The sequence below is a fragment of the Nannospalax galili genome, unplaced genomic scaffold (genome assembly GCF_000622305.1).
Source record: "Nannospalax galili isolate Female #2095 unplaced genomic scaffold, S.galili_v1.0 scaffold724, whole genome shotgun sequence".
Lineage (NCBI taxonomy): Eukaryota > Metazoa > Chordata > Mammalia > Rodentia > Spalacidae > Nannospalax > Nannospalax galili.
The window spans coordinates 372,309-384,698 of NW_008350617.1; the positions used below are offsets into that span (position 1 = coordinate 372,309).

General features: G+C 49.4%; 1 protein-coding gene across 4 annotated transcripts; it reads right to left on the reverse strand.

Annotated features, from left to right (window-relative positions):
* Nucleotides 1-2,364: 2,364 nt before the first annotated feature.
* On the reverse strand, nucleotides 2,365-11,945 carry Tp53inp2 (tumor protein p53 inducible nuclear protein 2). 4 transcript variants are annotated; one of them, XM_008847887.2, is made up of 4 exons: nucleotides 11,728-11,945; nucleotides 6,917-7,091; nucleotides 6,183-6,351; nucleotides 2,365-5,745 (listed from the first exon to the last, which is right to left on the reverse strand). In XM_008847887.2, exons 2-4 carry the CDS (start codon nucleotides 7,038-7,040, stop codon nucleotides 5,493-5,495), a joined length of 546 nt encoding a protein of 181 aa, XP_008846109.1. In that variant the 5' UTR covers nucleotides 7,041-7,091; nucleotides 11,728-11,945; the 3' UTR covers nucleotides 2,365-5,492. The 4 variants fall into 4 exon arrangements, with proteins under 4 accessions (XP_008846109.1, XP_008846107.1, XP_008846108.1 ...); XM_008847885.2 differs by having other exon boundaries at nucleotides 6,183-6,471; XM_008847886.2 differs by lacking the exon at nucleotides 11,728-11,945 and adding an exon at nucleotides 11,460-11,543 and having other exon boundaries at nucleotides 6,183-6,471.
* Nucleotides 11,946-12,390: the final 445 nt, after the last annotated feature.

Sequence of the window (12,390 nt, forward strand, 5' to 3'; positions counted from 1 at the left end):
AGATCTCAATTCAGAATATAAGCTTAGATGGTTCAGCAGGATTTTTTGAACCAGCATCAAGAATTTAGCCCACAGGGCTAGAGAGATGGCTCATCGGTTAAGAACACTGGCTGCTCTTAAAGAGGACCCAAGTTCCCAACACCCACATTGCAGCTAATAACCACACATAACTCCAGTTCCACAGGAACGCAACACTCTCTTCTGGCCTCCACAGGCACTGCACACAGATGGTATACATGTAATGTACATGTAGCCAAAGCACTCATAACAGTAAATAAAAATTTACTTTTTAGGAAAAGAATTTAGTCCAGGGCTGGAGAAATGGCTCAGTGGTTAAGAGTATGAAGAGGACTCAGGTTTAGTTTCCAACATCCACATCATGGCTAACAACCAGATCTCTAGTTCCAGGAGATCTGACAACCTCTTCTAGCCTCTGGCATTGTGTGCACATGGTGCACTTCCATACTTGCAGGCAGAACACTCACACACAAAATGGCAACAAAGGGCCAAGGACTGGCTCAGCAGTTCAGGGCACCACCTGCTCTTGCAGAGGACCTTGGATTCAGTTCCCAGCATCTACATGTGACTAACTGTCCCTAACTCCAGTTGCAGGGGCTTTGATGCCCTTCTCTAGCCTGTATACAGGCATTGCAGGTAAAATACATGCAGGCAAAACACATAAAAATAAATTTTAAAAATAAAGGGGGGCTGGAGAGATGGCTCAGCGGTTGAGAACACTGGTTGTTCTTGGAGAAGACCCGGGTTCAAAGCCCAGCACCCACATGGCAGCTAACAACTGCCCGTAACTCCAGTTCCAGGGGATCCAACAGCCTCTTCTGTCCTCCGTGGGCATTGCCCGACACGGGTGCACTTACAGGCAATACACACACATAAAATAAAAATAATAAAATATTGAAAAAAAGGGCCAAAGATATGGCTCAGTGGGTAGAAGCACTTACTGTCAAACCCAGGGACCTGAGTTCAACCTACATGGTGGAAAGAGAGAACCAGTTTCCACAAGTTGTTCTCTGACCTCCACACATGCTCTGCAGCATGCCCTCCCCATACTAAATAAATAAATGTAGTTTTCAGCACTAGAGACACAGAGGCAGGTGGATCTCTGAGAGATTGAGGCCAGCCTGGTCTACATAGCAAGTGCCAGGCCAGGCACAGCTGGGGCTACAGGAAGACCCTGTCTCAAAAAATGAAGATAAAAGCTGGGCATTGTAGCACACACCTTTAATCCCAGCACTTGAGAGGCAGAGGCCTGTGGATCTCTGTGAGGTCAAGGCCAGTCTGGTCTACATAGTGAGTTCCAGGCCAGCTGGGGCTACAGGGAGACCCTGTCTCAAAAAATGAAGATAAAAGCTGGGCATCGTAGCACGCACCTTTAATCCCAGCACTTGAGAGGCAGAGGCCTGTGGATCTCTGTGAGGTCAAGGCCAGTCTGGTCTACATAGTGAGTTCCAGGCCAGCTGGGGCTACAGGGAGACCCTGTCTCAAAAACAAGATAAAAATGAAAAAAAATTAAAGTTAGCCCAGTTTAGGTCAGGATTCCACCCATAGTCCAGTTTTGAAGTTAAATGGGTAGCTCCTAAGTTAAAAGGGTCATATTTCAGAGATAGTCACAATCTCTCTCTCTCTCTGGCTTATTTCTCATATTTCAGGCCTACTTTTTCCTTTGACAGATCAGTTCTTCAAAATCTGTAGTCTTTTTTTAAAAAAAACTATTTTATTGTTATTTTATGTGTATGAGTGTATTGCCTGCACCCGTGTCATGCAATGCTGCGGATGTCAGAAGAGGGCTTTGGATTCCCCTGGAACGAGTTAAGGACGGTTTGTAGCCACCATGTGGGTGCTGGGAATCAAACCCAGTCCTCTGCAAGAGCAGTCAGTGCTCTTAACTGCTGAGCCATCTCTCCAGCCCCCCAAATCTGTAGTCTTTAAAGCCCATCTTACTAGTCCTGAGAACTCTACTAATTGGACTTGTCTTGTCTGGCCTGGGCCTCAACCTTCTGCTGTGTCACTTAGAACTAGATTTGCATTTTATCCCCTCCCCTCCAGTGACTCCTTGTCTTGCCATAACCCAGTGTCTGAGACTAAGAGAATGGTCAGTGCCTCTGCTGTGCTCCCATTCTCATCCCTGCATTTCAGGTGTCTTTCTATATGTCTTATAAGAATCTTCTAAAAATATTTTATGAGTCAGGCCCTATATTGTCTCCCTTCCCAGTGAGCTTATTTACCCTCTTCCTATCCTGTATGACACACCAGAACCAAAGCCAGCCTCATAATAATACCCTATGCCTTCACTCTACTTGAGATAGTGTTTCTCATACATTAGCTCAACTCAGGCAGAAAGCATAATGTGCTTTAAATAGATTTTTATTTGTTTATATTATTTTTTCTCCCATACAGGAATAGCATTACAATCTAACAATCAGAATCCTGTTACACACATACACAGGCATGCCACATGACCAGGTCGAGGTGGTTGTGTCCTTGAGTCTGTCGACACATCACAACATGGTCAGTCAAATTTTTTCATTTCAGCCAGTCAACACAAAACACCCAACAGGGATACACTCAACTTGTTGGTTCCATTTGGAACTAGGTGGCAAGGTAAGAAGCAAGGTATTAGAAGCAGACTGTGGTTCATCTGCAGTCAGTCCCCTCAAAAGCTTCATGGATCTAGGGAGCCATCCATGAGCTCTGGTGGGGTCCTTGTTGCACCTAAGACATTATAGGTCACAGCAAGTTGATCAGAGGGTTCCAGACTGGGGAGCAGGCATACTCCAAAACAGCACCAAACTATACTCACACACACACAGTGCCCTGCTGGGGCTAGACTGGCAAAGGTTAGAAAGTGACACCCAGCTCAAGAGAACCACTCAGACATTGGAGAAAGCTGGAAGTTGCCCTTTGATAGAATTGGGACTCTTCTCTAGAAACAGGTCCCTCTGACATCCTTAGTTTTGGCAAAGTGCTGGTAGTATTGACATTAATACTCACAAATTGGTACAAACTTCTCTAGGGTCTCTGAAATCATCAGTCAAGACAGACTCTAATCCCCTCCTGTCTAGGGTTGCATAGGACTTTGTGAATTCTGGTTCCCTTGTATATTCAAGTTCTGTGGTTTAAAAAAAAAAAATCCTGAAGCATGCTCAAGGTGAAAGGCACATACGCAGTCAATACAGTATGACAAGGTCTGATGCTTCAGGAGTCGGACTAGCAGGAGACTGAGTAGTGTTGGGTCTTAGAAATCTATACACAATTAAGATATTGCCACACTCAAATGCTACAGAATCTATAGGAAAGTACAAAAAAAAAAAAAGTGCCTTGCAACCAGTCAGGTGAGAGATTGGAGAGTTCTAGAACTACAGGAGCTTCTAGAAATACAGATCAGGGGCGCGGCCTATTGAAGTTTGAGGCAAATACCCTATTAAACTTCCCCTGCCAGCAGGATCATGGGCACTTGCCCAGGACTAAGCCTGGGCCCCATCTGGCAGTGAGAAGTAGACCGGAAGGGCTAAAGGGAGTTTCAGCTTTTGGAAGTGCTGGAGATCCTAAGCTGGCTGGGAAGTGGCCTTAGGGATAGCTAGTAGAGAAAGTGTATTAGGTTGTAACTGAAGAACTTGGGAGAGAAACAAGGCTATCAACTACGAGGGAGGGCCCTTGAGGGTTGGTGTGGGGTCTTCGGTCTGCTTATAGGTTCAGTTTGGCTTATTCCTTGGGAGAGAAGACCCATCCCAGCATCCTGGGGGATACCCTCTCCTCTCCCCACATGCCACGTGAGACCTGGCAAGAGAGGATCAGAAAGGGCAGCTGGTTTTACCCATAGGAATGCAGAGTTTTCTCCAACCCAGCTTGGCTGTGAGGCCTGGAAACCTGGAATTGGTATGAAGAAAAAGGGAAGACCTATGTTAGTATGTAACAGGAAATCTTTAAAATTTTAAGGAAGGAAGAGCACACATTTACAAAGGACAGCTAAAAAGAATCAGAAGCAACTCAGGGCATCCCAAGAGGCTGTTGCTGGTGTCTGAGCCCCATCACAAGAAAAAACGGGAATCTGGTCACCCCTATCCCTGTCTACCCAAGGATTCAGGTTCCTTCCTCCAGATACTTCACTAAAAAGGGAAAGGGGGCCATAGGGCACCCAGAATGGAAGAGCCCTGTGAGAGAACATGAAGAAGCCCCTTGAAGGCCTTGACTCTCAGTATGAAAAATTTGGAAATTGGAACAGTGAAGCTCCTGGCCTCCTACCCAGGAGTGTTTATTAGCCAGCTATACTGAACAAAATATGAAATATAAGGCCAGAGGCAAGATGGAGACAAAGCTGTCAAGTCTGGAGATGGCTTTGCCCCACAGCTTGTCCTCTTGCCCATCATCCCTCTGCATTCTTGCCTGGGGTATGAACCCTTTTCCCTGCCTGGAAGCCCTCTGGCCTGCATCTCTCCTAAACTAATTCTAGCACCTTGGACATGAGGACAGAGATGGCCAGGATGGCGGGGCCTTGCCCAGCTTCTACTCCTGGGGTGGCATGTCAAGGTAAGGTGGCAGGGTAAAAGCCCTTCAGACTCCAGATTTGGGGTGGGGGGGTCCTTAAGACAGATTACAGGAAAAACTGGGGAGGTAGGATTATAGGAAAAGAAAATGGGGGCAGACTCCAGACTCAAGCTTGAGAGCAGGGCTTAGCTTCTCTGACCAAGCACAATGCCAGCTCTCATGACGCCCTGCTCCCTACAGCTCCTCAACCTGTCTGTCCCTGTCTGCATCTCCCAGTAGGCTCCCTCTCTTTCTCTTGATTCCCTCCACCTTCTCTCTCTAACTCACATCTCACCATTTTCCTCTACATACTTTAACTTTCCAAGCAAGCCTAAGCAGCTCCAAGGAGCCCAGCCCCCGGGGCAGAGAAAAGGGGGAGACTAAAAGCAAACCTGACCCCTGACTGTAGGGTGAGGACAGTGGCCCAGGCCTGACAGGTTGTTGTACCTGTTCGGGGTTGGGTTCAGAGTCCCCTCCCTTTATTTGGGAGGAAATTGCCAGGAATGAAGAAGGGAACAGGAATGGGTGTAAAGCCAAACAGGAAAGGGAAAGTCCTGTAAAGTAGGAGCTGAGGGTGGAGAGTGAGCCAGGTGGGAGAGGCTCTCAGAAATAGGATTGACCAGGAGGGCAATGATGAAGGGGAGAGATGGGGACAGGGCTCAGAGAAGGAAAAGTACAAGATTAGGAGTGGGGATTGGGGTGGTGGGAGGATCAGATACTGAGATGGGAGAGTGACAGAGCTAGAGGTTCAAAGGTGAATTAGAAGATCAGAGACCCGGAAGTCAGGGAGTCACAAGCCTTCACCCCATCCCGCACACTTAGGAAGGAGGAAAGTTGTGTTCAGATCGAAGCGGGCCTTGGACGCCCCCTTGAGCAGCACACTGGCTGCTGCAGAGGGGACCAAAGGGGATCAGGAGACAGCGAGGGATCCGTGGCGCAGGACGGGGCACTCAGTAGTTGAACTGGCGCTGGCACGGCTGGTAGATGAAGCTGCCCTGGTGTTTGGGCCGGCGTGCACCGCTCTCCCGAGCGCGGTTCTGCCGTTGCAAAACTTTAGCACTCAACGTGTGGCGTTCAGCACGCTGCCGGGCCCGCTGCAGCCTCCGCACCTGGCCGGCCTTCTCCAGCAGCACGGCCCTCACAGGCATAGGGGCAGCCCCGTGGTGCAGGGCCCTGGGCTCCCGGCGGGCGGGCGCCAACTCTCTGCAGGGACAGAGTGCGACTGTCAGGTTGGGAGGACACATCCTCAACCTCACTGCCATCTCCCAACCTCACAGTCTTTACTGAATGGAATACCTGATGCCCTACTGATGCGCACCAACTCTTCCTCAAGCCCAGTTGGAGAAGCTTCCTCCACTCCACCCTGGGTCAAGCAAACTGAACAATAGGAAGACGGCTCCAACCCCCAGTCTTACAAACCCCACTCCCTCTGTGCTCTGGACTAACTGTTCAAGATGCTCCCAGCACTCTAAGCCAAGTCTGTCCCTGGCCACACCGCAGGCCACAAGACCATGCCTCTCTCTATCTGTAGGCTTGGCAACAGCCCATCTGCGCTGCCCTTTGCCTCAAAGACGCATCTCTGAAAAGCCCTGCCAGGCTTCTAGACCCTAGTCTCCAGTGTCCACCCCGGGCCTGCTCACCCATCGCTGAGGTCCTGATCAGGCAAGGCAGCTTCTGGGTGAGGGGAAGGGGGCCCAGACTCCAGCACTATGGTGCTGCCAGTGACGTAAACAGACATGCTGGGATGCTCGATGAGGAGGTCCTCCAGGGGGCTGCTCTGGAGGCGGGCAGGCCCAAGGCCAGGCCCCTCTGCAGTAAAACAGGCGGGAGGGGTAACAAACCAGCTCTCGTCCATCAAGGAGGGTGCGGGCGGAGGGCGGCCTGCCGGGGCAGGGGAGGGCCCAGGGTTGGGGGGAGCTGTGTAGCTGTCTATAGGGGCAGGGGAGAGGGGAGCCATGCAGAGGGCGAGCAGCAGGGTGGGACACACACACACCCACACAGACACATACACACATACATATATCGGACACAGGGGATGGGACAGGGAGAGAAAGGGCATCGTTAGTCGGGCCCACAGGTCCCTGCCCATCATGCCCAGGAAGTACCCACAGGTCGGGGCAGTCTTATCCTGCTGCCCTAGGGGCCCCAAATGTATGCCCCAACAATGAGCCACCAGGAAAAGGCCCAGACATACAGGTGACCGGTCCGTGTTACCGCACCTCCAAGCTCACTGACTCAACCTCAGGGTACCAGTAGGCTTAGGTACTCCAATCCCCAAACAGCTACCTCCCTTCCCCTGTCCTTACAATGTTTTCATAGGCCCAGGAATCAGAGTGCTGCTACCCAGCCTCCCCAACCCAGACTCAGGCCTCACCGGGCAGGTCAATAATAAGCCAACCATCCACTTCATCCTCCTCTGAGACAAAGGCCCTGGGGCAGTTGGAGTCTTCAGGAGGTGAAGGAGTGCTGAAGAAAAGGCTGGTGAAACGCTGGAACATGGTCAGCAGGTGAAGCAACCTCAAGGGGGCGCCCTATGGCAGTGCAAAAACCTGAGAAACATACAAAAATGTTAGAACCATGACAAGAGGACACAGTGAGATCACATTCAGCCCCCAGAGCAGTGATTAGAGAAGCACACACAGGCTTTTGGTGTGTGTGCTTATCTGCATTCAAATCTAGGCTTTCCTGTTTGAATTTAGGAAACTATTGTTTTAGTTTTCTCATTTGTCAAATAATAATAATACCCTAATAAGAATTAAATGAGACAAACACTTATAAAGTGCTTAGAACAGTGCTTAAGCACAGACTAAGCATTCAATAACTAACAAACTAGTTGCTATTACAAGTTGCTTTGGGGAATTTGGAAGAAGTGATGAAACATCCAAGCTGGGCTTTGGAGAGTAAACAGGAATTTTCCACTGAGGGAACAAATTGCCCATACTGCATTTATTATCATCATAATAATATAATTAACACACATATGTCAGGCACTACACTAAGCAATTTCACCTATTTTGCCTCATATAGTTCTAGCAGGATACAGAAAGTGGAGCCAGGTGTGGTGGTACACACCTGTAATAGTACTTGGGGGGAGAGCAGGAGGAGCATAGAAGTGCAAAGCCAGGCAGGATGACCCACACCTGTCATCCCAGCACTTAGGAAGTGGAAGCAGGAGGATCAGAAGTTCAGGTCCTGCTTTGGCTACATAGTGAGTTCAAGGCCAGTCTAAGCTACCAAGACTCCCTCAAAAAAAAAAAAAAAAAAAAAAAAAAAGAAAAAAAGAGAGCCAGCCTTGGCTACATGAGATCGTATGAGAAAAGGAAACAAAGCTGGGCATGGTGGCGCAGGCCTTTAGTCCCAGTACTTGGGAGGCAGAGGCAAGCAGATCTCTGTGAGTTTGAGGCCACCCTGGGGTTACAAGGAGACTATGCCTCAAAATAAATAAAATAAAATAAAATAAGAAATAAATAAAGGAAAGGGAGAGGAAACTGGAGAGTGAAAGGGAGAATGAGAGAAAGAAATAATAATTACTATATCTTTTTTTCAGGTAGATAGTTAAAACAAGGCTCAGAGACATACGGTAACTAGCCCAAAGTCATAGCTAGTAAGAGACATAGGTAGGTTTTGAACCCAGGTGGTCAGATTTCAGAAGTGGCATCTGTAATCACTGTAGTCCACTACCTTTGCTGGGTGTCTGTCTGGATTAGGCATTTTTTAATTTGGTAACTAGGGCCATGTCTATGTGTATTTTTCTAGGAAGAAAGATCTGGGATTTCACCAAGATTTCTAAGCAGTAGTCTTTGACTCCCTGGGACCAAGAACTACTATAAAACCCTGTGTGGTGGGGCTGAAGAGATGGCTCAGCAGTTAAGAGCACTGGCTGCTCTTGCAGAGAACCTGGGTTCAGTTCCCAGCACCCACATGGCAGCTAATAACTGTCTGTAACTCCAGTTCTAGGGGATCCAATGCCCTCTTCTGGCCTCCATGGGCATTGTACAGGTATGGTGCACTTACATGTAGGCAAAACACTCACGCACATAAAATAAAAATAAGTTTTATAATTTTTGAAAAAGAATTTAGAATATCACTTCAAAATTTTCCTAAATTTGGGGCTGGAGAGATGGCTCAGCAGTTAAGAGCACTGACCTCTCTTGCAGAGGACCCAGGTTTGATTCCCAGCACCCACAAGGCAGCTAAAAATTATCCATAACTCCAGTTCCAGGGTATCTGACACCCTCTTCTGACCTCCATAGGCATTGCATGACACAGATACACTTACACACATGCAGGCAATACACTCATACACATAAAATAAAAATAATAAAATTTAATTTTTTTAATTTCCTAAATTTATACAATATTATTCATAACAAGATAAAAATATACAAAATTAGCTGGGCATGGTGGCACACGTTTTTAATCCCAGCACTTGGGAGGCAGAGACCGGCAGATCTTTGTGAGTTCAAGGCCAGCCTGGTCTACATAGCGAGTTCTGGAACAGCGGGGCTACAGGGAGACCCTGTCTCAAAAAGACAAAAAAAAAAAAAAAGTGCCAGGCGTGGTGGCACACACCTTTAATCCCAGCACTCGGGAGGCAGAAGCAGGCAGATCTCTGTGAGTTCAAAGCCAGCCTGGTCTACATAGTGAGTTCCAGGACAGCTGGGGCTACAGGGAGACCCTGTCTCAAAAAGACCAGAAAAAAAAATACAAAAAAAAAATACAAAATAGCTGGGTATGATGGTACATGACTGTAATTTCAGTACTTGGAATGTGGAAACAGGAGTATCAAGAGTTCAAAGTCAGCCTTGGCTACATGGTAAGGTTAAGGCCAGCAGGGGTTTCATGAAAACCTGTCGAAAGAAAGAAAGAAAGAGAAAGAAAGAAAGAAGGAAAGAAAGAAAGAAAGAAAGAAAGAAAGAAAGAAAGAAAGAAAGAAAGAAAGAAAGGAAAGAAAGAAAAAGAAAGAAAGAAAGAAAGAAAGAAAGAAAGAAAGAAAGAAAGAAAGAAAGAAAGAAAGAAAGAAAGAAAGAAAGAAAGAAAGAAAGAAAGAAAGAAAGAAAGAAAGAAAGAAAGAAAGGAAAGAAAGAAAGAAAAACAAAACCAAACCCACGTGGTTTGAAAGCACTAGCTAGTAGAAACTCCATGAGGTTGGGCAAGCCTAAGCTATATCTGCCAGATGAGCTATGAGGACCCTATGCCCATAGGCTCTCTTCCCCCATAGACTCCCCTTTTCCCAGGCTCCTGTTCATGGACAGCATCCCTGGCTGGAAGGAAGAAGATAGGGTTGCCTGGTCCTAGTAAGACAGCGGGTCGGTGGTAGATGATGATGGAGGAAGGCAATTGTCAGATCCCAGAAACCCTTAAGGATAAACACAAGGGTTGAACCAGGACCCAAGCAAGCCTTCAGCCAGTCGTTCCCTGGGTCAAGACAAGACTGCCCTGTTCCGGGACTGGAGACATGAAAGTGACAGAACATAAATTTATCCAAAAAGCTACAGCTTGGTAGTGGTAGGGCAGGCCTAGGCCCAAGTTACTGAGCATCCAGTCAAGATTATTTATAATCAGGAAAGCTTCAACAGATAATATCTAAGAATATAATGATGAATATGAGACATGGAGATCAGACAAGGACATTCATCCAGCCACTACCCTTCTTCCTAGCTGTACAAAGTTCTGGAGTTCTGGGCATCAGCTTCAACATGCATTTCCTAGAGCACCCACTGTGTACCAGAACCTGCAATGAGCCTCTTCAACTATAGACAGGTTGAAGTAAGAGAGGCACAATGGAGAAACTCCTTGCCTGAGGTCATACAGCAAGTGACAGACAGCCAGGACAGACAGTAGCACCAGCCAGCCAGTGCCTGCCCCCTCCTTTGACCACTTGGAGAGCCTCTTGGATTTTCTTTCCTAACCAGCTGGCTTCCTGGTTCTCAGATTCCCGGCTCTGCTCCAGGAAGAACCATTCACTTTAATACTACAGCAGCTGTGCCCAGAATAGCACTTGAGCCCTAAGCCACCTCTAGCCCAACCCATTCTTGAGCAAACCCCAGCCTGGTATGAGGTTCCAGATCCAACCTCTATATCTACCCACTTGGAAAGTCAAAAGCAGAGGGGGGACAGCATAACCTCTGGAATCACCAGTTTTAGGAAGATCTAGTCCCTCCTAGCTGACAGCTTGGGAGCAAAAGAGGTGATGAGAGGCGGACAGATGGAACTCCCACCTCATTCCCAACATCTGCCCTGGAGACACCTGAGGGCAAGCAGCTAGTGACTCATCTTTCTGTGGTCAAAACAGCTAGGAGACATTTTGTTGGGTTTTAAGGTGGAGTGAAGGCAGGAAGGTCAGGACCACAAAGGGGGCCCAATCTTTATAGACCTCCTGGAAAAATGTTCAGGACTGAAACTGAGAAGCCCTATCAAATTGGGATGGTGCTGAGCCCAAGACAGAGTCCCACAGCTTGTTACTTGAACTGAGCTTCTACTATGCATTTGCCCACAGCTAAGGAATCTGTCACTCGTTGAGTATGACTCTAATTGGCTGAGATATCCAGTAAGCTACTTCACCACTCTGGGCCTCAGTTTCCCCTTCATGAAGAAAAGTTTAAGACCCTCCACATTTATAGACTGCGAGTGACATCAACTAAAGCACACATGTCAGGGATTAAGAGGCTGTTATTATGTTGGGGGGGGGCTAGAGCCAGAGAGGATCCGGCACCATCTGGTACTGTCCCAACGACCTAGAGCTCGAGGCCACCTTTATGCACTGAGCACCCCCTCAACTTGGAGACAGCTGTGCCGTCCGACCCCCTCCTCAAGTCGCAGGAAAAAGCCAATGAGAGGCCTGACCCCAGGCCCTAGATTCACCAAGGACACCGCAGAGGCCCCTCGGGTCCCACTCGCCTTTCCGCGTCTCTCACCCTTGACCTGGCTCGACACAGAGCCCACCGCGTCACGGGAGGACAAGCACCCAAGCAAGCCTGGAGGGCGGTGCTGGCCTTGGTGACGTCTCAATGTCATATGCAAATAAAGCGACGTCATGGTCTACCGGCTGGCGGCAACCAATAGGAAGACGAGAACGCGGCTCCGGTGACCGCCGGCAGAGACAGACAAAGGCCGGGGCGAGGGGGGCGCAGGGCGTGTCCCGGGGCGCGGGGAGCCCCCCGCCCGGAGCTGGTCGGGCCTCACCTGGGGGCGGGACGCTGCAGAGAGCTGGGGTGCGCTGAGGTAGTGGTGCGGCCAGGCGTCCCGGGGGAGCCAGCTGCTCACAGCCCGGGCCGCATCGCGGGGTCGGGAAGGGAGGCGGCGGGGCTCGCGATCGGACGCTGGGAGCTGCAGCGCTCGCCCGCCGGACTTTGAGTCTGTGCAGCCGCGCGGCGGGGCTCAGGGCACAAATTGGAACGTTCAAACAGCTGATTGTGACGTCACAAAGGGGCCCGCCCGCCGCGCGTCAGCGGCGGTGGGCGCGGCAGCCAATCGCAGGCCTGGAGTCCCCCCTTCCCCGCCCCTCCAAGGTGCGGCATCCAGAGGCTCCAGCCCGGCAGCAGTCGGAGCCTTGCGCTGCGGGGAGAGCTGACGGCCCAAGCTCTTGCCCCGCCACCCACAGACCTGTCACCGAAGGCCACCCCCTTTCCTCCCCGGGGAATCCCCATCCCTGCACAAGCTCCTTCACAGCTCCTTCTATCCTGTCTCCTGGACCTGGACTACAAGACCCCCCTCCTCTGCCCTCTGTCTGGACTCCCCACCGCCCTTCTGCCTCCTCTTGCTCCATGGAATCACATCCCTACACATTTTCCGTCTCCCCAACTCCCTTCTCAGCTCAATGGGCCCCTTCCTCGGTTACAGGGGAGC